Consider the following 23,557-nt stretch of genomic DNA (forward strand, 5'->3'; position numbering starts at 1 on the left):
CACTTAAACCTAAATAGCGATTTCCATATTTCTAATATCAGACATGATAATTTACCAAACAAACTTTCACCCCCCTAATTTAACTCACAAGGTGAATTACAAAAAATGTTTTCTTAGAGCTCATCTGACTTGACCATGGAATTCCTTTGCATTCATATTTATTAAGTACATAAAAAAAATACGTGTGGTGCGATGGTCTCCTTACCTATTGTAAATAAAAAACGAAATTATGTGACGTAAATTAAAATATGTTATATAGATATAATGATTATACGGTCATTGTTGAAAGACCCTTTTAAGGAATAAGTCGTTAAAAGTTTTACGAAATGGTGATTGGTAGATATGGCTGTAATGGATAATTTAAGTGAAGTCGATAATTAGTTACTGTTTAATAATAACTTCACTGCGAAGCGCAGCGACTTATCAAATACTAAATATTGTATACCCAAAACTTATACTAAACTCGCTGCTTTATATGGTATAAGTTATGTATATTAGATATTTTTAGGATTTTCATATCTTGACCTTCATATCAATGAAATAGACCCGACTTTTGAATGTTTAAATTTCGTCAAAACTCTCAAGAGTTCAGCTTTCATATTTCAATTATATCAAGAAAGTAACTTTTTCAAGAAGAAAAGGGTTCATTTTACTTATAGTAAGTCGTTACAGATAGGACGACCAAACTAAATCAGTTAAAGATATAAATGTATATACTTTTTATATGACATGAACACACCTACAGTTCTTTTTGTTTTCTTCTTAAGGTGGCGTATATGAGATCGCTGTCTTAGACGAGGCCGTTTCTCGCAACTTCCTTGTCAATATTGGCTGAAGTTACATTCGTGCAATAAAGAGTTCTTGTATTGTATTGTATGTTTGAAAAGGTTGCCTTTGTCTAACATTTCTTAAGAAATTCTTTGGTTTAATCGATTTCGCTTTTTCTAGATTCAACAGTTTTTTTAAATAAACTGACTGGGCTTCTAATTTAATAAACTGTATCGACACTTTCAGTCTCTTGTTTAATATTAAAGTAATTATCCTCGCCTAGCGACAGCGAATGATTAACGATTGCGAACTCAAAGATAATTAAAGCGAGGTACACATTGACGTAAATGGACATATTTCATTGAAAGTAATGACGTGTATTCTCGTTATATTTTATTCTTATTTGTTCGTGTGCACGTTGCTTAAAAAAGTGATTTTCAACATATTTTTTTACATTCGAATTATTATTAATAAAACATTAATTATACATAAATAAAAAATTAAAAATATTTATCGAATGCTAGCAGAGATTCTCCGTTGAGCTGCAATTCTGATTTTCTGGGCAAAAAATTAACCAGCTGTTGTTGTTGTTGTCCTGTCACCAGTGGAGGTGAGTTATTATACTTATAGTATAATAATTATGTAAATATAATAATTATTAATATATAGTCGTAAAGGGACATTTAAGACATACATATGTATATTGATGTTTACAAAAATTACATATACTTTATAACGAACACTGATAAAAATACCAATAAAAAATACACCTGAAACTCATACATGTAACTCATAAATGTACTTATAGTTTTACTATCATTGAAGTGAAATTAATTATAATATGAAATTTATGAGATTAAATAATTACCGTTCTTAATATATGTATAAACAGTTCAAATTTGATGAAACGGAAGAAATTTAATTAAGCAAGAATTGTATGGTATTTTGTTAATATTTGTTTCGGTATTAAAAAGTCCCCAGAAGTAGAATTCCAAAGGGACCTAGTTTTCACGAAATATTACATGCTCAAAATTAAGACTCATTTAATAAAAAAAAAATTAAAATCTAATTATACTTTATTAAACGAAATTTTACTTGTTGGTAGGGCGTTGTGCAAGCCTATCTGGGTACCACCAATAGTAGTAGTTTTCTTATATTGGTTTTACGGTGAGTGAGCCATTGTAACTAAAACCACAAGAGCCATTATATATTGGTTCCCAAGGTTGGTGGCGCATTGGCGATGCAAGAAATGGTTAAAATTTTCAGTCTACCTACGTTACAAAAAGTATGTAAACATAATATATTTTAATGAAGTTCAAGGCTTTTACAAGCACTTTGGATTCTTTATTTTCTAGAATTATATTAAAGTTACTAACCATTCAAATGTAGATTCTACCGAGAGGAACTGGTAAAGAACTTAATCGGTAATTACTCTTTTCCAACATTTCGTATATAAAATTATGACAGTTAAATATGTACAATTAATTTTTTATAATGTCAACAAGAAATAACTCTACGCTTTGTTTTCATATATAAATTTGTGCCGAGTAATATGCTTTAATCATCAAAGTTATTTAACAAACGATTTAAATACTTCAAAAGCAAAGTAAAAAAATATTTTCTGTAGTAAGATAATCAGATTTGTTGAGACTGTTGACATAATTAACTAATTACTCAGTTAAGTTAATTATGTCTACGAAAAACTATAGTAAGGTCAGTTTCAATAAACACTGGGAACATTCGTAAAATAATATTAAATTAATAAATGAGGGCACGTTATATTTGTATTGTGTAACTAAAAAAATGTCCAGAGTATTTCGTAAAAGGTTTAAGTAAATATGTACAATATATCGGCCAAGTATATCGTCTGCTGAAGGTTTATCTTGTATATCATATAAGCAATATATATCTTAATAGTTGTCATCCGCGACTAAACTCGCGTTTAAGCGGTTAGTTGTCAGGTGTCTTGTATGAAAAAGTATCACAAGTCCTTGCTTGGAGTTCAAGCTTGCTTCATATCAAATTTCGTCAAAATTCGGCGACAAAGCCAAAGTCAAAAATCTTTATTCAATGTAGAAGTGTTACACTTGCTTATTGATAGTCAAAAATCTACCATACATACAGAATTACAGAGTTAATTTCGCATTTATAATATTAGTATAGACTAGTTGTCGTCCGCGGCATTACTAGCGTTTTAGGTGTTATTCGGCCGGCTTAGTCGTGACAAATAGCCTATCCTTCCTAGGAGTTTTGCAGGTTTTGATGTGAACAGCAACAGACGACCAGAGTTAATGTAGTTTTTATAATATTAAAATATATGATCAGCTTGAAATTACTTTAGTGCATAAATTACGAAAAGAAACAAAGTTATCTACTCCCTTTTTTGATAAACGTTGTAGGAAGTAGGGAGGTCGATTGGGATCCGAATTGTTTCCATTGATTATATTAAGCTCCTTCCATTTGACCATATCCAACGTAGAGCGGCTCGAATTATCGACGATCAAGCCCTCTCCGATCTGCTTGATCCTTTGGCTTTGCGTAGAGATGTTGGATCGCTCTGCATCTTCTACAGAATTTATCACGGGGAATGTTCCGAGGAATTGTTCGGATTAATCCCGGCTGCTGAATTTCACCTTCGGACATCTCGTCAAAATTCCAAATATCACCCGCACCACCTAGATGTCCGAAAATCCACAACAGCGCGATTTTTAAGACACTTTCTGCCTCGCACAACCACTCTGTAGAACCAGCTTTCGCCGGCGGTTTTTCCGAACCGATACGACTTAGGAACCTTCAAGAAAAGAGCGTACTCTTTACTGAAAGGCCGGCAACGCACCTGCAAGCCCCCCGGTGTTGCAGATGTCCATGGGCGGTGGTAGTCACTTTCCATCAGGTGAGCCTCCTGCTCGTTTGCCACCTATAACATAAAAAAAAAAAGTAATTTTTAATAGATTGCACGATTAATGCCACATGATAGTGAGAAATGGATAGGTATTTACTACATACATACGTCTAGCACAACAATACTTTTATACTAGGCTTTAGTACTTTCGAGTATTGGAGTGTCGTCTAGACTACACTTGTCTACACATATGCTTAGGGTTGAGCGAGTTCAAAAGCGCTTTATTTGGAGTCTTACACAATCTTTAACAATCGACAAGTCGTAACCAAATTAGATCTGATACTTTTATTTGAAAATTTTCAATAGAAAAATTTATTGTGCCTTTCTAGTTCATAGTTTTAGACTAAGGGTTCCAGCAAGATATCCAAGAAAGCCATTTCTATTATATATATATATATTATTTTCTAAGGCGGTCAACAGTTATGGGTGCTAACTTGCCAATCCCAAGAATAAGTCAACTATATAATAAGCTCTATGTACGAGTAGCTGATTTGAATAAGCTATCTTGCTGAATTTTGGAAATCAGTCCTTTTAGCTTTAAGTAAAATTTTAGTTTAAAAAAAGTTTAAGTGTAAATTTCTATATATTTGATTTCCTTTTTATTTTGTTTTTTTTTTTAATTATTAATTTTTTGTACTTTTATTATAATTAAGTTTAACGTAGGTATAGTTTTTGTTTTTACTTAATTTTTACTATTCTTGTATCTATTTTTTTATTTTAATTAAATCTTTATTAGACATGTTTAACTTTCATTAATAAATACATCATTTAGTTTCAGTGGTTTATAAGTTTGAAACTGTCACAGAGGTATATGCAAATGTTATAAGTAACCTGGGAACCAAATAAAAAAAATACGTGTGTGTCTCGGGACGCTCGACAGAAGTGATAACTTAAACTAATCTAACTTGAACTATTTAACGTTGAAATTGTTTAACATGAGAAGAGTTTGGCTTATTACTTAAATGTTATGTATATTAATATGATAATGTAAGAAAAGGTTATTTCTTAACAAAATATTTTATTGATTATAAAATATATTTTTTTATTAGTTACAATTCTTGAATATGTATGTACATACACAAAATTCTAATGTACATATTCAAGAATTGTAACTGATAATGTATCTGAGAAACAGAATCCAGACAGACTAGCGCCGTAACGCGTTACGTAACGAAGCGGTTTACCCTCTCATAAGAAGTTATCGCTTAAAAAATGTTGGTATTCTTTTGATAGTAGTTTCTATTCTCAAGGGATACAAACAGAAGTAAAATTGAATAAGCAAAAACAGGTAGGCTCATTATTTATAAATCTTATAATTCGTTCGAACGGCAAATCCTACAAGGAAAATAGTTACGCTTGGCTTTACGTATTTTACGAGGCACTGTAATTCAAAACATGCGAGCTGAGGTAAAGTGATGATAGTGGGCTCAAATCTACTAAATACGGGCACAAGGGACATAATATATTAGTACCGAAGGTTGGCGGCGCGTTGGTTATGTAGAAAAGGTTAAATTTTCATACGGTATCGATGTCTTTGGGTAGCGGTGACCACTTACCTTTTTTTTTTCTTGGATTTGTCATTTAGCCATAAGAATTTAGTCTGTTTTTTTATCAGTAAAGTTTATTTTATTTAGCTCTCATTAATTTTTCGCAGAAGTGTGGCCTCCAGAAGGCTTAGAAGCGCATTCGAGTGTTCGCGGTAGTTCAGTTGATTACGCAGCAGCGTTGATGCTAGCAGCGATGGCGGCTGTGTTGCTGGCTGCTGTCGGCTACCAGTGCGCTGCAACCTGGCGATGGATTATGGGCAGGTAAACATCATTTTTATATTCACATATTACTACATAGTTAGCAGATTATTTTAGAAACTATTGGATTAAGATTAACATTTTTACTATAATCGCAAAGACTAACAATTATAGTTAACATGCATTGTCTGTAGTTTGGGTTTAATGTTTTTGAAATTCCTGTATTCTATCCCAATTGGAGGAGGAATGACGATAAGCAAACCTTAGATTGACGATCTTACTATTTGCTCTGTTATATTATGCACAACAAAAAGATCTTGATGAATATATTTACTTAAAATATAATACTATTCCACTAAACTACTTATATCCACTTTGATTTTTCTTCCAAATTTCTGATAAAAGCGCCGTCGACTTACAGAACACCATTTTTTCCCAAATTCACAATTAATATTATAGGATTTTGTCCCCTTGTGGTTGGAATAGACTATACACGACAATATCCTAACATAACCATTTAATTGTTTATATTATTAGTATTGTAAAGCTGGATTATTTGTATCTATGAACGCTCTAATCTCACGAATTACTTGTTCGATTTGACAAATTATATTTGTGTTAGATCCTGCTTGAATGACTTAGACGTTTAGTTACATAGTCCTATGTAACTTCGCAAATCTACGGAGTTAAGCGACAAGTGAAAAAGGCTGGTGGTAGTGGGGTTACAAATGGGAATACAATTTTTGTTAAAGGTTAACAACGTATTCATTTGTTACGGGACAAATTATTACGATTATTGTGTAAGTCACAGAAGGCAGGTGATCGTCACTTGTTCTTATGTTGTATGAGATTTAAGAAATCTCGACATTTCCAAAATGCCGAAACACGAGACGTCCTTCCGTCGAAGTCCCGGTACTTCGAGGCTTCTCCAAGAAACCCGAATGAAGTTAAATTTTGTCCAGACCAATCAACAAAATTAACATTTCATTAATAATCAACATTTGTTTTTAAATATCAAATTCCAACATTTTAAATAGTCATTGAGTTTAATCAATTCGCAATTTGAATTATGAAAACGTAAGAAGGTATATAAAAATGTTTATTAAAAAAATATTCTTCGTCAAGTAATTAGTGATAATAAAAAGCTGAGAAATATCATCATGAGTTTTTTTTTTTATTACACGGTACATATACCAAAATAACATTTTTTACAATTTTTGTCTGTCTGTCTGTTTGTTTCGGATAATTTTTGGAACGGCTGGACCGATTTCGACGGGACTTTCACTGGCAAATAGCGGATGTAATAAGGAGTAAATTAGGCTACTTTTATTTTAGAATTATATATAGAATAAAAATAAAATCACGCTACAATATCCAAATAACTTAAATTCAAACAACGCGCACGAAGTCGCGGGCACAGCTAGTCGTAAATATTATCACATCATTCGCTCTCGCAGGATTACTCATATTCTCCATCTACTTTACTCAAAACTTTTTCAATTTCGCTCTATTTAAAGGAGCGTTTAAAATTTTTAAGTTCTATTCATAATCGAACTTAGTTCTGAAGATACTTACTACTAAGATACTTTTAGTATTTTTTTCATTCGATTCCATATTATACAAATTTCTTCACAGTTCAAGCTGTTTTTCTGTGGAACTGTTTTCCTGTTGAAGCAAGAAGTGCACAATCACTTGTTTCATTTAAAACCATCTTAAAACAATACTATCTTGCACTTTAATGCAGTATGTTTCGTTAGAATTTAATTTAATATATATTTTTTTATATATAAATTATATCTAATTATATATATATACCTATGTATATGTATATATGTGTATCTATATATTAATTAATGTAAATTAATTTATTTTATAGATATTATCATTTCATTGTAATGTGTTTATATATTATTTTTAGCTCTGTTTCTTTCCTTCACCTTAAGGCATAAGGCTTGTTCATATTTTTCGAATGTGACTCATGTATGCATTTATTGGTGTACAATAAAGACTATTTTGATTTGATTTAATTTGATCATTATGTAAGTAAATGAGAAGTACTAAAACCTATTGAACAAACAAGGGCAATATTTATATAACAAAATCAATAATTTTGATATTATACTGGCTATTTAAGCAAATGACCTTGAATAAGCTTAGAGACGGCGTACCGATAGGCTCTATAACCGTGAGAACAATAGTTAAATATTTTGTTCAGACAGCTATTACGTGGTTGTATCGAATTAGTATTAATTGACTTTGATTTGAAACACGAGAAAGGAGGTAGTCCGATATGGACACTTCTAATGCCGTCAACATCTACCCGCAAACGTCAGTCTCGTGAACAAGACATTCGTAGATAATGTCGAAATATCGAGCTCCACCAAATAAAAATAAAAAACATGGTAAATATCCCGTTTTAAATACTGTTAGTTAATTTAACTAATTTGAGTAGTGGCAGGGCTTTGTGCTAGGTAGTAGATATTCTACCGTCAAACCATTTATTTATGATATTTATTTTATCATAGCTAATTTAAAGACGTATTTATGTCAAAACAAATAAAAGCTTACATCTTTGCTTCATGCGTTCTAAGTTTAAAAAATATATATATTGTCATAAAATTTGAATTTCTACAATTTCCCCTAAAGTTGGATGTGCTCGATAAACCGTTTCCCGGCTTTCGTGAGCTAAGCCGAAGTGAATACTTTTTCGAGGAAAATATTTGATTTATGAGAACGTCGTTAAATAATTCCAATATTTATGGAACGTATATGTACATCCACTTAAACCAAGCAAGAAAAAATTATCTCTAACGCTTTTGTATTAAAAATTATTAAAGCTTGTTTAAGATTTATGTAGTCTGATAAAATATTACTTAAATCGTTTTTAAAGACTACCTAACATTAATTTGCGATAAGCGAAATAATTTCAGTTTTTATTGTATGTAAAAATGTTAGGGTATTATTTAATTAATTTAATTAAAAAAAAAAGGTTTCATAGGCCACAGAAATATAACTATCCAAGAAAAGAAAAAGACAACTCATAATAACTAATTAGTCATTATTTTTAAAACCTCTCTCACCTGGTTCGAATTTAGATTATATATTAAGGCTGTTCGATACAATTTGTTGTATTAAGGTAAAGCTTAAAGCAAAGCTGAATAGTCATTATCTTATATCAATATCCGACTGTCCAACGCATACACATAGTTATTCAAACCGGATTGATAGTTTCTAAAATTAGTGTATTCAACCGTAAAGTCTCTATAGATTTCTGGTATAATATTAATTACATTTGATTTAAGTTCGTTTCTTGCCGGTTCTTCTCGGTAGAATCTACATTCCGAACCGGTGGTAAATTTACTTAATATAGTTTGTTAAATGACGATTCAAAAGTGCTTGTAAAAATCTACTTGAATAAAGTATATTTTGATTTTGATTTTTGTTTTCGAATGTCTTGATGCTTAAGAAACAAGATTTTTCATAGTATTATAATATTAATTTCACACTAAAACTTTATTCCTATCTCCACATCAACAAGTTTCAATAAAATAAGTATTCATTTATAATATTTAACAAATATTTTTAATAAACATAATTACTTTTCATGATACAATTTGTATCATTATAATTTCAACAATCGATGTACGAAGTTCACTGCGAGTATATCAGCAGTCCATGAGAAATCACAGAATGGTCTTTAGGTATTTTCGGTAACTTACCCAAAGCTCTTAATTGCGTACTATGAAACCCCTCAGGAGGACAAAGTACGCTCGACCTTTTTTTTGTTATTAAGTCAATCTGGTTTCTCTGATAATAAGGGCATTTCACAAGGTTATCTTCTTTGTCCTTTTTTCTTCCTCATTTACAAAAATGACCTACCTCATTGCTTGCTCACTGAAAATATAACATAAACTTTTAAAATAATAAAAAAACTGCTATTTGATAAACAAAAAGTACATAATACTTATTATATATTATATAAAGATTTCTACTTTAACTTTTGATAAATGAATAATTTGCATTATTCAGGGCACGTCGAGAATCAGAAGATAGTAACTGCGATTCTCTGTCTCGCCAGGCAGCCATTCGTATCAGTCACTCGTTACCTGATCTGCAGACCGAACCCTTGAAGCAAGAATACGTCCAAGAGCACAAAGATGCCGGCAAGAAGGTAAGAATTTTGGTAAGAATTCATTCTTCCCTACTCTTTTTACTTTAAGAAAAGTAAACTTGAGGAACATTAATTCGTACAAAGTAAATTATAAAATACTTACAATTAAATTTAAATTGCGTTTGTGTAAATTTTTTTTTTTAAATACTAGTTACCACTTCGGCTTTGTTTGCGTTTGAGAAACTATTAGGTAATCTTTGTCCTTTTGAGTGCCTGACAATCTTGTGAAATTTAGTTAAAAGATTACGTTGTAAATAAATAACCAAATTCACTTCGCATATATAATATTAGTTAGGATTTTGTCTCTAGTCTTTATATATTTCATCAATCGATACATTAGTTTCTAGATGAAATAATTAAAATTATATATAAATGATAAAATATTCAAAATTAAATATTCTAATCAGTTCCAGCAATGAAAGCGGTTGAAGCGGTTTAAACTCCCAAATACGGTGCCTGCTGTCTCGTATACAAGCATAATGTTACCAGTTTGGGAATTCATTTATTTTTGCTTAAGTAATTAACTTATCATATTACTGCTACACTTAGAACATACCATATTTACAACATAATTTTTAGAGTTGATCTAAAATTCTGGTAATTGTTTATTTTTTACGAATTACCGTGTTTTCCTTTACCGTCGAGCACAGGATGAATTATAGCCGCGCTAGAGTTGGCTGTCAAATCGTACCAACTATTTTCTGATTGGATATAATGTTAATGTTGCTTATTAAAACGTTATACATATCATATGCGATGTCACCGCCTAACTGTGACATCGATGCCATCGCGCACGAAGAAATTGGCAACTCTTTTCTTTGTCGCACCGCCAAAAAATGGAACTCTACCAGCACACGTGGGCTTATAACCTGGGTGCCTTTAAATGAGGCGCGAAGAGACATCTTGCGGGCCGGCATGCCGAGGTCGACTAGTGCAGTTCATTCTCGTTGACCGTACTGGCGGTCTTCGCGTTTGGAATCCACTATCACTTACCATCAGATGGAGTGGAGTCTATGCCTACCCGGATTGTATATAAAAAACTGTAAGGCCCGTTTTTAGGGTTCCGTATTCAAAGGGTAGCCGGGACCCTATTACTACGTACTACCGAAAGTCCATGTAACAAATCTATCTATCGCATTGTTGCTGACAAAAAGTTATTTCGTTCATCGGTTAATTTATTGTATATATTATATAGTATATTCTTATTTAATATTTTGTTTCATGATTTAGATATAGATTAATTTAAGTTTGAATATAATTTACTTCTTCTTACACAAGTAGTGTATCCACCAAGCCGACCGAGCATCATGGTGGATTTCGGTCTAATTTTTCTCCATAATCTCGAATCCTATTTTTACGCGAACAAACTCGATCATATAGCTTATAAAGTTGCTATTAAATATTGCTATTTTTGGATATTTATAATTTTGTTCATAATACAAACTTGCCTCCCTTACAAAGCTACCTAAAGGTGATTTGCAAACTTGCGTCCATTAAGCCTTTATTATTAAATTCATAACAGGAAGTAAATCCATTGTAAGTCTTAATGAAAACTAATGAGGGTCTAGTTTAGTTCTAATTTAACTAAAATCGTTTGATACAAATTCGCAAATTGCATTTTAGTTACGGAATAAGATTCAGTTTTGATTCTCTAAAATGTTGATTGTAAGTCTTTGTGCCTTATTGGGTAGGCACCATAAGTTCATTCAAATCAAATCAAAATATACTTTATTCAAGTGGGCTTTTACAAGCAATTTTGAATCGTCATTTTAACAAACTATTTAAAGTAAAGCTACCACCGTTTCGGAATGTAGATTCTACCGAGAAGAACCGGCAAGAAACTCAGTAGTTACTCTTTTTCAACATCTAAAAATACAGTCATGTTAGTTAAATACAATTATATATGTATGTTATGTCTCTTGATTACATATTTTACCACCAAAAGCACTAGTTAGTATTGTTTAAAGGGCGAGTGAGCTAGAGTTTACTCTAGTCAGGGGACGAATCTCAGCCCTGCTCTTCTCGCTAGTAAGATGTAACCTAACCGAATAAGTTTAATCGTCGAAATTTTATAGGTTTTATTGTAAGTTAAATCACCGTTCACAGTTTTCGTCTAATAATTTTTACAATTTTACATTGACATATATATTGAAATCGATATAATAGCCAAGTATTATAAAGTTGCATTAACTGAGTTTCCAGAGAATTGTAGTCCGCTCTAAACTATATGTAGTAGGCGTAGAAACTAAGTGTATACAAGGAAAATATTACACCACTTAGTGGCAAACGATTGTGACGACAACAAAAAGCTTTTATGGCGGGTATACATTTAGCATATAATTTATCGTGGTTTTTACTGTAGCTGGTATAAAGCATTAGGTTAAGTACATATGTTATTTATGTAAAAAAAAATAATAGAAAAACAATATATATTTGGTAATGTAATTTTGTCACTAAAACAATCTTTGGAATATATGATAGTTTATTTTATCTCACTAATATATATAAATGTATATTATTATATAGGTTTATATATGTATGTAAAATATGAAATACTAATGTATTCGGTTTGATTCAAATTGAGGGAACAGAGTTCACCTATGTTAGCGGACGTGCTTGGCTTTGTTGATTGGTCTCTCTTGAGAAAAGACGTCGCGTCGGAAATCTGGTCGCAGGACATTACAGTGTCGTTATAAAGAACTTGCATTAAATTAAAAAGTCAGAAATATCGATTTTATTTTAAAGAACTAGCAAGGAATTCGATTGTTACTCTATAAATGTAATTAAAAAGTAAATGATGTTTAAATAATATTATGTTCTGAATTTTTTACGAGATCAACGTATACAAATTACAGTTACATCCTAATCTAGTACTGCTCTCTAGCTTTATGAGAAATCGCTTGTATTATAATACAAGGATATATCCTTAAAAGTCTTACTTTTCATCCTTAGCTATCTACACATGTGCTCTAAGGTTGTAGTGACACATCCACCTTATAAATAAACAAAAGATGGATTGTGCGGAGCACGATAGTGAAGCCATAAAAGCGAATATTTAATCAAAAGTGAATACAGATCCCCGATGGTGCGAAACGACGCGTCTTTTGATAATACGTCTATAAATAATAATTAAAATTAAAGTGACAGTACTAAAAAGAGAGTGATAATTTTCTTAAAATTAAAGTAATTAATTTAATTTTGATTGACTATATTGATGTACGCTTATAGCAGACACAATGTCTTAGTTCGTAAGATTTGGCGTAATGTCGACGAAAGTAACGGTGAATATTTTCTAACGCCTTTATAACTATGGGCAGTGGTGACCATTTACCACCAGCTGGCTAATTTTTCTATCCGCCTAACTATTACTTAAATAAAAACCACTTAAAATTATTATATCTCGATCACTTTTTGATATTTTTAAACAAAGGGAAAACTCTATTTACCTTCAATCTACAAAAGGCTTAAGTATCTTACCGTTAATTTATCTTGATAGCTTAGTCTAAATGTAGTACAGTCAATTAATTGAATTAATTTTATTATCCTTAAGCCCGTAATGAACAATTTGTTTTTAATTACTATATATTTTTAATTATCAACTTTTTTCATCCCCATACATCCTCTAAATTAAATTTCCAAGGCTTCCAAGTTGTATAATGCCTCGATATTGATAAATAATTCTAATATCTTTATTTATTCACTTAGGAATAATCTTCAATTAAAATATCTAATTAATGCGATAAGAGGCAAATACATGTACATTTTGTGGCACAAAAATGGGTTTAGATTCCTAACATTAGACGTTATTATGTAGCCGTAGCCGATTATCAAGTCGTTATATTTAGATGTAAAGATATCTCATGTTGATATGATTATAAATGTTGGTAACTAGGAAACAATTTATGATAACTAATTTTTGTCTCGACCAAGGCGGTCTGCCTTATTCATTACCTGTTTGAAAAAAATTGATCTTATTAAAAAATCGTTTTAGCTTGGAAGAGCTTTAGTGTAAAAAAATGTATGTGAGAGAACTGAAGGCAAAATAAATATTAAAACCAATTTATAAGTAAACGAAGTATATTTAATATAATGCAGGTATTATACTTATTTCTAAACACTGATTACAATGGATTCCATATAAAATAATTAAGTTAAATTACATTATTACAGAATAAATACAACAATACGCTCACCTGGGTTATTACCAAATAAACAGTTTAGAGCACTGATAGTGCCGTGTTCAACACTGAACCATTTCTGATCTGTTGACATCTGTCGAGCTTCTTATAAAGATTTGTCATTTGAGTCAAAAACACAACTGTGTTATAAGACCGGAAAAGAGGACATTCTCGTTAGTCGTACTATTTTTTTCGTGTATTTTCAGCGGTAATCCGCGATAATGGGAAGACCTCAGGGGTGGTCGGACTTTAATATGGTAGAGATATTAACATATACATTTTAAAATAATATGCAATATGTCGGCGAACAGTCCTTTATGAACCGATTTTGACAGTTATTTTTGCGGCGGTTGCTCATGGTTCAAAACTCGGAATATTAATTAGGAAATCAAACTATAATAGTAATTCAGAACTTACCGTAACCTCGTAACTGGACTAGTGATGGTTACAACGGTATGCCAAGAAGATAAATGGCAATTTTTTCTGTAATACCGTCATGCCACCTCTCCGCGGCCGCTCTCTACTACATTTTGTATGTGTGGCGTATACTGTATACTTCGTTTCTATATATTTTTACAATAAGGAAAAAAATGTATATTAATTCATAAGAGACATATATTTTATTGACTAAACTACGTTTCTATTTATAATATAAACGTTATTTATATACATTGAACGACGACCTGGTGAAGGTTGCGGGAAGCCGCTGGTTGCGGGCCGCACAAGACAGGTCGTTGTGGCGATCTTTGGGAGAGGCCTATGTCCAGCAGTGGACGTCCAACGGCTGAGATGATGATGATGATTATAATATATATGTTTCCTTCTATTTTTTTTTTTTTTTAATAAACATCAGTGTATTTCCACGTGGAGCACTTAACCTCGGGCACCTCGTGATAGCTTCTTAATTTTTAATATAAGATATAATTATATTAATAGTTAATGTTACATTATAATTTTTACAATGACTTTCGATTTAACTTAATTATTAATTTAAAACTATTTTTTCTTAGGTCCTTCGACAAACAACGTTGCCAATTGTACCAGATCGACATCAAACGTTCCAACGCCAGCTGTCCCATCGTCTGGACCTACCTTCTATTCAGTTCAGCATCTGTAGTCTGGAACGGGCTGACTCATCTATTGGACTCATTAAAGTAAGTCATGACTTGGTTATTTTAATAGCTTAATTTTGTTTATACACTAGAAGATTCTCAATTCGTTTGTATGTATTTTTTTCCTATTTTTTTTTGTCCATGGACCGATTTATATGATTTTATTTTCGAGTTGGGTTCCGTAGTTTCGGTTATGACCACCACAGGTTTTCCTAGTTTTAGTGGATAGGAATTATATATAATCCGGCTTAGAGGTCCGGCTTCTTTACTGAAGACTCTTTAAAAAATGTTCAATTTGTTGGAATATTCCAAGATCAAGATCCCATATTAGATTATTTTTATTTTTTTTATGATCTAGGTTGGCGGATGGGCGAATAGGCCACCTGATGCTAAGTGGTTACCGCCGCCGGCAGGCATTATCGCTGTTCCTTACATCTACAAATTAAACATTCCTTACATCGCCAATGCGACACTTGGGAACAAAAGATTTTACGAGTATATGGAGAAGAATATCTGATAAGTGGGCTGAACCTACCTAGATGGGTTTGCCCAAAGTCCTAACATCAAATTAATAGTTATGGGACATAATTAAGATTTTATTCCTTCGTGTATTTAAAATAGTTTCTGATTTACGACGATTATCAGGCAGACAAGGACTTCAAAATTATAAGAGTTTTGACCTTGAGGGGTAAATAAGAAATCCATTGAATAGATTAAAGGCGTACATTAGCAAACACGTGCGTCCTAAAATACAATGTTGACATTAGTGTAATTCATCTCAGGAACATTCGTAAGATCTGGATGTGACGCGTCACGTGTTTATTATAATAGAAAGGTAACGATCAACTGCAAATATAGACACAAGATATACACGGTGAAATATTTTTGGTCAATACTTATGTAACGTAAGTCCTAAACATATAATGCTGTCGAAATTGTCCCTCAGGGCAGATAAAAATGACCGCTAAAATTCTTAAAATCTTTTTAATCTCTGTAATCTTTGATGTTATTTCGGATATTCCTACAGGTACCTTAGTGGCGTGTATGCTGAAAAAAACAATCGAAAATAAATATCTCAATGTACAAGCGCTTAACTGCAAAACAGCTCCGAGCAATAAATCTAGTACAAAAGACGCTTCAGATAATCCAAGTCGTTCCTTAGCCTGTGAATATTCTACACAGTTTATTCTAACCCAGATAGTCTGATTACTAACGACAGTTTTTGCTACCATCTGCGACTGAATAGAAACCTGCGATCATTATAGTAGAATATTTCCTTTAGATTTACAACGAACAATGTAACAAACATTTTATATATTTCTCTCTTGACTCTAAGATCAATGGTTCTTATGAGGTTATTATGTTCTTTAGATCCTCGTTGACCATTGTTTAGCTATATCCAGGAGATGAAAAAGCAGGATCAGGAAAGGTTTGATTCTGTTCCGCGAAGATGATTGAGACGTCACCTAATTCCTTCCGAAGCCTAGACGCCGTGTCTTAAAATATATGCATTTGTATGTTGCAACTGATACACAAATAAATAATAAATAAATATTGGACAACATCACATACATTTCTCTTATCCCAATGTAAGTAGCTAAAGCACTTGTGTTATGGAAATCAGAAGTAACGACGGTACCACAAACATCCAGACCCAAGACAACATAGAAAACTAATGAACTTTTTCTACATCAACTCGGCCGGGAATCGAACCCGGGACCTCGGAATGGCGTACCCATGAAAACCGGTGTACACACTGCTCGACCACGGAGGTCGTCATTGAGTCGGAGGTCATCATTGAGTCGGAGGTCAATGACGACCTCCGTGGTCGAGTGTGAAAATTAATTCTCTATTCGATCGAAGATGGCCATTGCATGAGGTTAATTTGTTAAGAAAATCACTTAACTAATCTCTCGTCCTGGGCGGAAGACTATTTAGACGTTTTCATGTGTGTATGAAAGGTACCTAGCATGTTTGACTGTAGATAGTAACAGCATGTAAATTTCCCACTGCGGAGCTACGGCCTCTTCTCCCTTTTTGAGGAGAAGGTTAGGAACATATTCCACCACGCTGCTCCAGTGGGTTGGTAGATTCTCATATGACAGAATTTCGTTGAAATTAGACACATGTAAGTTTCCTCACGATGTATTCCTTTACCGCACGAGATGAATTATAAACACAAATCAAGCACATGAATATTCAGTGGTGCTTGTCTGGGCTTGAACCTGCAATCATCGGTTAAGATTTACGCGTTCTAACCACTGGGCCATGTCGGCTCTTGACTGTAGACTATAGGCTAATATAAGTTAGTTGTTATTAAGATTTCCCGGCTGTTCTCACTATCCGTGCGAATTTGACTAGATATAATAGAAGAGAAAAAAAATAAAACAATTATTGTTAATAATTTAAAAAATATTTAGTTACTCTCGAACAGACGTATCTATTAAATAATATTTTTGAGTCGAGTTCCATTATCTTTAGGTTTAAAAATATGTTATGTACGTACAACGTTTCTTATTTACTGATCTTGTACGGAATGAATAACAGTCTTACTCAGTTGTAAGTTCTATTTACGTTTAACCCTCAGAGAGTATCTTATGGAATAAAGTAGTATTAAACTTTTTGTTTAATCTTTACTTTACTATGATAATCTTACTGTCTATTAAATCGGTTTAGTTTTGCTTTATTTAAAAATACTTTTATTCCCTGGAAATATAGTTGTATTTATATATGTATCAAACAGAGTTGGCTCAGTGGATAGTACGAATGTTAACCAAAGATGATTAGTTTTACATCGGATGTTCACAAAATTTTCATGTGCTTAATATGTGTGATTGTAATTCATCTCGTGGTTGGCGGTGAAGGAAGGAACTTGATCCTGTCGGATACAATTTGTGACACATGAGGAGGCAGGAAAGGTGGTTTTTTCCGGTTCCTACCAGGTTAAGACTATATATGGCAAAAACTTTTGCCGTCTTATTAAAATCGAATGAATCTTCTACGGCATCATCATCATCCTCCTGCCCTTATCTCAATTTTACTTGGGGTCAGCGCAGCATGTCTTTTTCTTCCATACTTCTCTGTCGGATGTCATCTCACAAGTAACATTCTTTCTAACCATATCGTCTTTCACACAATCCATCCATCGTTTCTTTGGTCGTCCCCTACCTCTATATATAATAATAATCTTATATAATTTTTATATAGGAAAGCAAGAATATGTAGAAAAGACTATGAATTGTAACTTGTTGACATTATAAAGATTTAGATCTCATTTTCCATTGAAGAAGCAAGCTTTTTACTTCAAGACTTTTCCCGTCATCCGTTTCCTAATTACGATTCAGCGAATCCGGTCTCGGTAGTCGAACACGAATGAAGCGCAATGGACATCAATTGTCGATATTGCTTTGTAAAAAAATAAACTGATTTCGATTTCGATAACACTATATTTTTTATAATGGCTGACTTGTTATCTTGTCTCACATAAAAGACAATGGTTCAAACCCCAGGTCGGGCTGTTTTTTTTTTTCTTTTACGACTGTTAGAATTTCATTGGTTACCTGCAATTTCTTTGCGACGTTTTGACGTTTTTAGAGTCAATGACCAAATCGCGATCTCTTTTTATAATGTATGGGTAGGTGGACGGATACACGGGCATCCTGATGGTAAATGGTCACCGACGCCAATAGACACTTAAAGTAAAAAATCTACTCAGTAAAAATTAAAGAAAAAATTCTATCGCAAATGCTCCACCAACCTTGTGAGCTAATATGTTGTGTCTCTTGTACCTGTAGATACACTGGCTCACTCACACTTCAAACCGGAACACAACAATATTAAGTATTTCTGTTTGAAGGTAGAATATCTGACGAGCTGTCTCACTTAGCCTTCAAATCGAAATACAACATTTATAAGAATTGCTGTTTTGTGGTTCAATATCTGATGAATGGGTGGTACTTACGCAGATCGGCTTGCAAAAAATCCTACCACCAAGTAAAACTATATAAAGTTAAAAAAAACATTTATTTTGAAAGAAATTTATAATTATTCTATTTTTAAGCGAATCGCCTCGAGTCTCGTAAAAAATATTGCCAGAGGTAATTAAACAATTTTTCCACTTTATATAACTCAATTTTAAACCCGGAAATAATAAAAAGCGTGGGGTTAGTACTCGTTAACTTTCAGACAAGATATTTAATTGTATTTGATTGATATAAATTGGTAGAAAGATTATCGAGTTTCTTACCGGTTTTTTTCGGTAGAAACCGCATTCCGAGCCTTTGGTATGTTTACATTTAATATAACAAAAATCAAAATCAAAATATACTTCGTTTAATTAGACTTTTACGAGCAATTTTTATAATCATTTTACAAAATTATATTAAATGAAGCTACCACTGGTTCGGAATGTAGATTCTACCGAGAATAACCGGCAAGAAACTCAGTGGTTACTCTATTCCAACATTTAAAATACAAAGTTATGTTAGTTAAATACAATTATAAATGTATATAATATATCCTGCCTGAAAGACTTATTTAATCATATATTGAATAATATGCTATTTTATTAATGTATTTTTTACAAATTTTTTGAATTTATAAATCTGCAAAGTTAAAAATATCCGCGGAATTTTATTATAGCAGGATAGCTTGCAGCTACAACAAGAGTAAATAATATTTAGATTTTAACTAATTGAATATTCCGTAATGCTTACAATATAACATTTATTTTAACTTTAAAGAGTATTTTAATTTACAACTTTCTTATATATATCGGAAGAAACATCACGACTGTAATTATCTTTCGTATCAAACATGGTAATATTATCCACTAATGAGGGTAGGTAGTAACACAAACACAATAATCGTCTATAATTTAATTTGGTTCACAATTAGCACAACAATAAATCATAATAATATTCAGAATAATTTAATCACGAGTCTTTAACCAGATAATATGTGTTTAGAGTTACCGAGGCAACGCTTGTCGACCGAGAACTCTCTCTACCGACTCTGCGCTGGCCTCGACGTTCCGTTAGTGCGAACTGCCACGCCATCTGCCGGCCAACTACGCACTTTGCCTCTAAAAAAAGTCAAATCAGCGTCTTTTTATTATTTGCGCCGACATATTTATAATTTTTTTTTTGTTTACCAATCATAACATTCTTTAACGAGTAGAATAAAGTAATCTTATCTCAACTGTAAGTATTGTAGTATTGTGAGTATTTCACAGAGAGATAATCTATCAATCAAGTACGTAAGCGCTTCAACCACTTGTAAGACTGTAATAACATATGAATGTTCCACTGCTGGGTTAAGATATTCATGATCATTAATCATTGGGTTATAAAAGTGAATGAATAGTGTGCTAGCGAAAATAATCGTGCACTAAAATATCTCCTGATTTACTGGCTAGGTTCATTTCAAATGGAAGGGACCGGTCAACTTTTTTTACACAATTTCAATAGGTTAGGCGGACGGACAAATGGATCACCTGTTGGTAAGTGGTCACCACCCGGAGTCATTGCCAATTTAAGAAATATTCACCGTTCCTTACATCAATAACGCGCCTCCGATCCACTAGCTCACTCACCCTTCAAACCCGAACACATTAATACTAAGTTTTGCTATTTGGCGTTAGAATGTACGATGCGGGGACGGTACCTACCCAGACAAGCTTGCACACCCCACCACTACTTAAAGTATACATAAATAAATAAATATATATATCTAACGATATTGCAAAGATATCACAAGTAGGCTTATTTACGAATTTAATGAAAGGTTATACAGGCTGATATATTACAACGTACGAATCGAATCGCAGATTATTCTCTTCAATCCTCTACGCTTAAGCTGTAATCTCTGTGTAACAATTACTAACTCGGCCAGGTATGACCCTGTAAGCCGTTTGAACAATGTACTTACAATACAAGTGTACGACAAAAGAATAAATAGAGGACTTGTTAAGATTTAATTTATATTTAGCATTGTATTTTCGTAGTCATTATTTATTCTCACACTAAAATGTAGTATTACTGTAGTGTAATACTAAATTTTAGGGAATTAAGATCTTAAATCATTACTTGGTTTTGTGCAAGCCAGAAACATTTTATTTGAAGATGACCGCTTCTGACCGCAGTCTGCCTTCCTAAACAAGATAAGAAAAACATTACGCTTGAGTTCCTATTAATTTTTAAAACATTAGTTCTCCATATTTAATAGTTTGGTGAAGTCATACACACTGATAATACGATATGTTTTGAACACTGTTCTCGAACTTCCAGATAACTTTGGAATGTAAGTGGTCATCACCGCCCATAGACAATTTCGCTGTATGAAATAATAACCATTTCTAACATCACACCAATCCGCCAACCAACCTTGGGAGATACGATGTTATGTCCCTTATGCCTGTAGGTACGCTGGCTCACTCACCCTTCAAGCCGGAACACAACAACAACACTTATTGGTGTTTAGCGGTAGAGATTTATCATGAACTATATTTTAAGTAATGTTTCTCTCAAAAAGTCAAATATCAAAGATAAAAATACATTTAAAATCTGTGCCCTGTCGGTACTTATAAATAAAAATCATTGTATTGCATTACATTGTAATGTTGTTCGTAATGGACAAATCTATTTACAAAATAAAAATAACCTAGATGGAATGGATAAATCGATTTAATCAATTTTGAATTAATAAATATTCAAATGAAACACGTTTACTCTTAAGCTCAATCGTATTCCATCTCCGCGTCCGACGTTCCGGTCTTGACTTTTATTTCATGCTCGTAAAATGAATCTTCAATATTCTAAATTCATCCGATATTCTACCGCCAAACAGCAGTACTCAGTATTGTGGTGTTCCGGTTTGAAAGGTGAGTGAGCCAGTGTAACTAAGGCACAAGGTTGGTGGCGCATTGGCGATGAAAGGAATGGTTAATATTTCTTATAGCGCCATTGTATATGGGCGATGGTGACTATTTACCCATGGTGGCCCATTTGTTCGTCCGCCAACATATATAATAAAAAAAAAACGTTTTTCACCATACTGATGTCATTGTTATTCACCATGCACTCTTTCGTACAACTATCAGGAATCATTCCACATTCATCGTTAAATGATGCTTGAATGTAACTTTCTTTTGCAGCCTGAGTTGTACAAGAATGAGCTGGTACGTCAATCTTCGACAGACAGCGGGGAGTTGGAATTTTGCGGAAAATTACACTTCGCTCTGAGATACGATCAGGAAGTAGAGGCTCTTGTTGTAAAGGTATGTGTTTAAAACATAACTTACGTATACTTATAAAATATAATGATAGGTACATATATATATGATGGATAAGATTTATTATATTAACTTTATTTAAAGGTTTCAAGTATTCAATCATTTTATACTCCTCTGAATATTTATAAAACAAGGGACTCTTAATGCTCCACTCCGCTCTATGCCTGGCCATCTCTTAAGGAGAAGGTGTCGAGTTTATTTCAATAAACTGAATTACTTAATACCTATGGAATTCTTTTCTGGGGTAACGTAGCCGACATACGATTTTTGTTTTGAAGAAGAGGGTTCATCGTGTAAACTGGACCCTAAATATAAGTAAGCTGAAAGAAATTAGTGTTGTAATTAACGTAAAATTAATTAAAAATAATGACTGTCGCTTTTTAAAATTTTCCCAGATGTTGTGACTTAGATACTGATACCACTAGAAACAGGCATAGATTTGTATTTTCAATCACTCGTTACTTTCATCACGGTCACTAACTCTTTTGTGGAACAATTTTTATGTTTTTACATCAGCTTCCCAGAAAACGTTCAAATGTTTTCAATTACAAATTTAAAGGAATCGCTGCTTTGTATTTCTGTAATATATGATATTGGGAATGAAACGATGTCCTCCAGACTATTTTAAATAAAAAATATAATTTTATTATAGCTATAATTCTAACTGATTATATAAAAAACCCGCTGAATTAAATTCTCAGGTCCAATGTGTTTATTTCCGAACAGGTTGTAAATTGTCATTGACATTTGACAATAAACATATGCAACGCTTCTACATTCAATTTGTTTTTCTTTTGAATTTGAAGTCAATATTATCTGATTTTACCAAGTCAATGATTATAGTGATGAAGATTATGATAATGCCCTTATGACAGATTAAAGTCACAGCGGTCAATTAGCAATTGAGATTAGCAATTGAATATATAAGAGACTATTTATTATGACAAAAACAAATGAAAGTTTACTTCGACGAAGTCGATGTTTGGGAAGCGCTTTACCCAACTTCTAAACTCGCTGCTCGATAGCAATTTGTTTTTGATAGAAAAAAATTTCATGGAACTGACTCGGGATTAGTTCCCGGGAAGCTATGTAGATTTCAATAATCGGATTACTACGGATAACTTCCTGTTTGGATGGTTATACAATAAGTCATACTATAAAGGTATACATTAATTAAAGCAAATAAAATATACAGTGAATACGTAACCAATATTGTCCAATGGAAAGAACACGTGGCTCTTAAGCGAGGTTTGCGAATTCGTATTAAAAATAACAATGAATTGAACTGTTTAATTTGTGTGAACTATTCATCTCGTACTCGTTGATAAAGGATAACAAGTCGCATGAAACTCTGCCACATTTATATCAAACTGGAACACTGGAGTAGATT

The 23,557-nt window shown here is 32.6% G+C and overlaps 1 protein-coding gene across 4 annotated transcripts in view; it reads left to right on the top strand.

The window, feature by feature from the left end:
- Nucleotides 1-23,557, top strand: part of LOC113393611 (synaptotagmin-10-like) — a 115,685-nt gene that overhangs the window by 68,991 nt on the left and 23,137 nt on the right. For 3 of the 4 annotated variants that reach the window (XM_026630591.2, XM_064218529.1, XM_064218531.1), the window contains exons 2-5: nt 5,325-5,478; nt 9,445-9,598; nt 14,775-14,918; nt 22,030-22,152. In XM_026630591.2, coding sequence (XP_026486376.1) covers nt 5,325-5,478; nt 9,445-9,598; nt 14,775-14,918; nt 22,030-22,152 — 575 coding nt within the window. The remainder of the gene's footprint in view (nt 1-5,324; nt 5,479-9,444; nt 9,599-14,774; nt 14,919-22,029; nt 22,153-23,557) is intronic. The other variant, XM_064218530.1, reaches the window with a different exon arrangement.

Source organism: Vanessa tameamea, chromosome 22 (genome assembly GCF_037043105.1).
Source record: "Vanessa tameamea isolate UH-Manoa-2023 chromosome 22, ilVanTame1 primary haplotype, whole genome shotgun sequence".
Taxonomy (NCBI): domain Eukaryota; kingdom Metazoa; phylum Arthropoda; class Insecta; order Lepidoptera; family Nymphalidae; genus Vanessa; species Vanessa tameamea.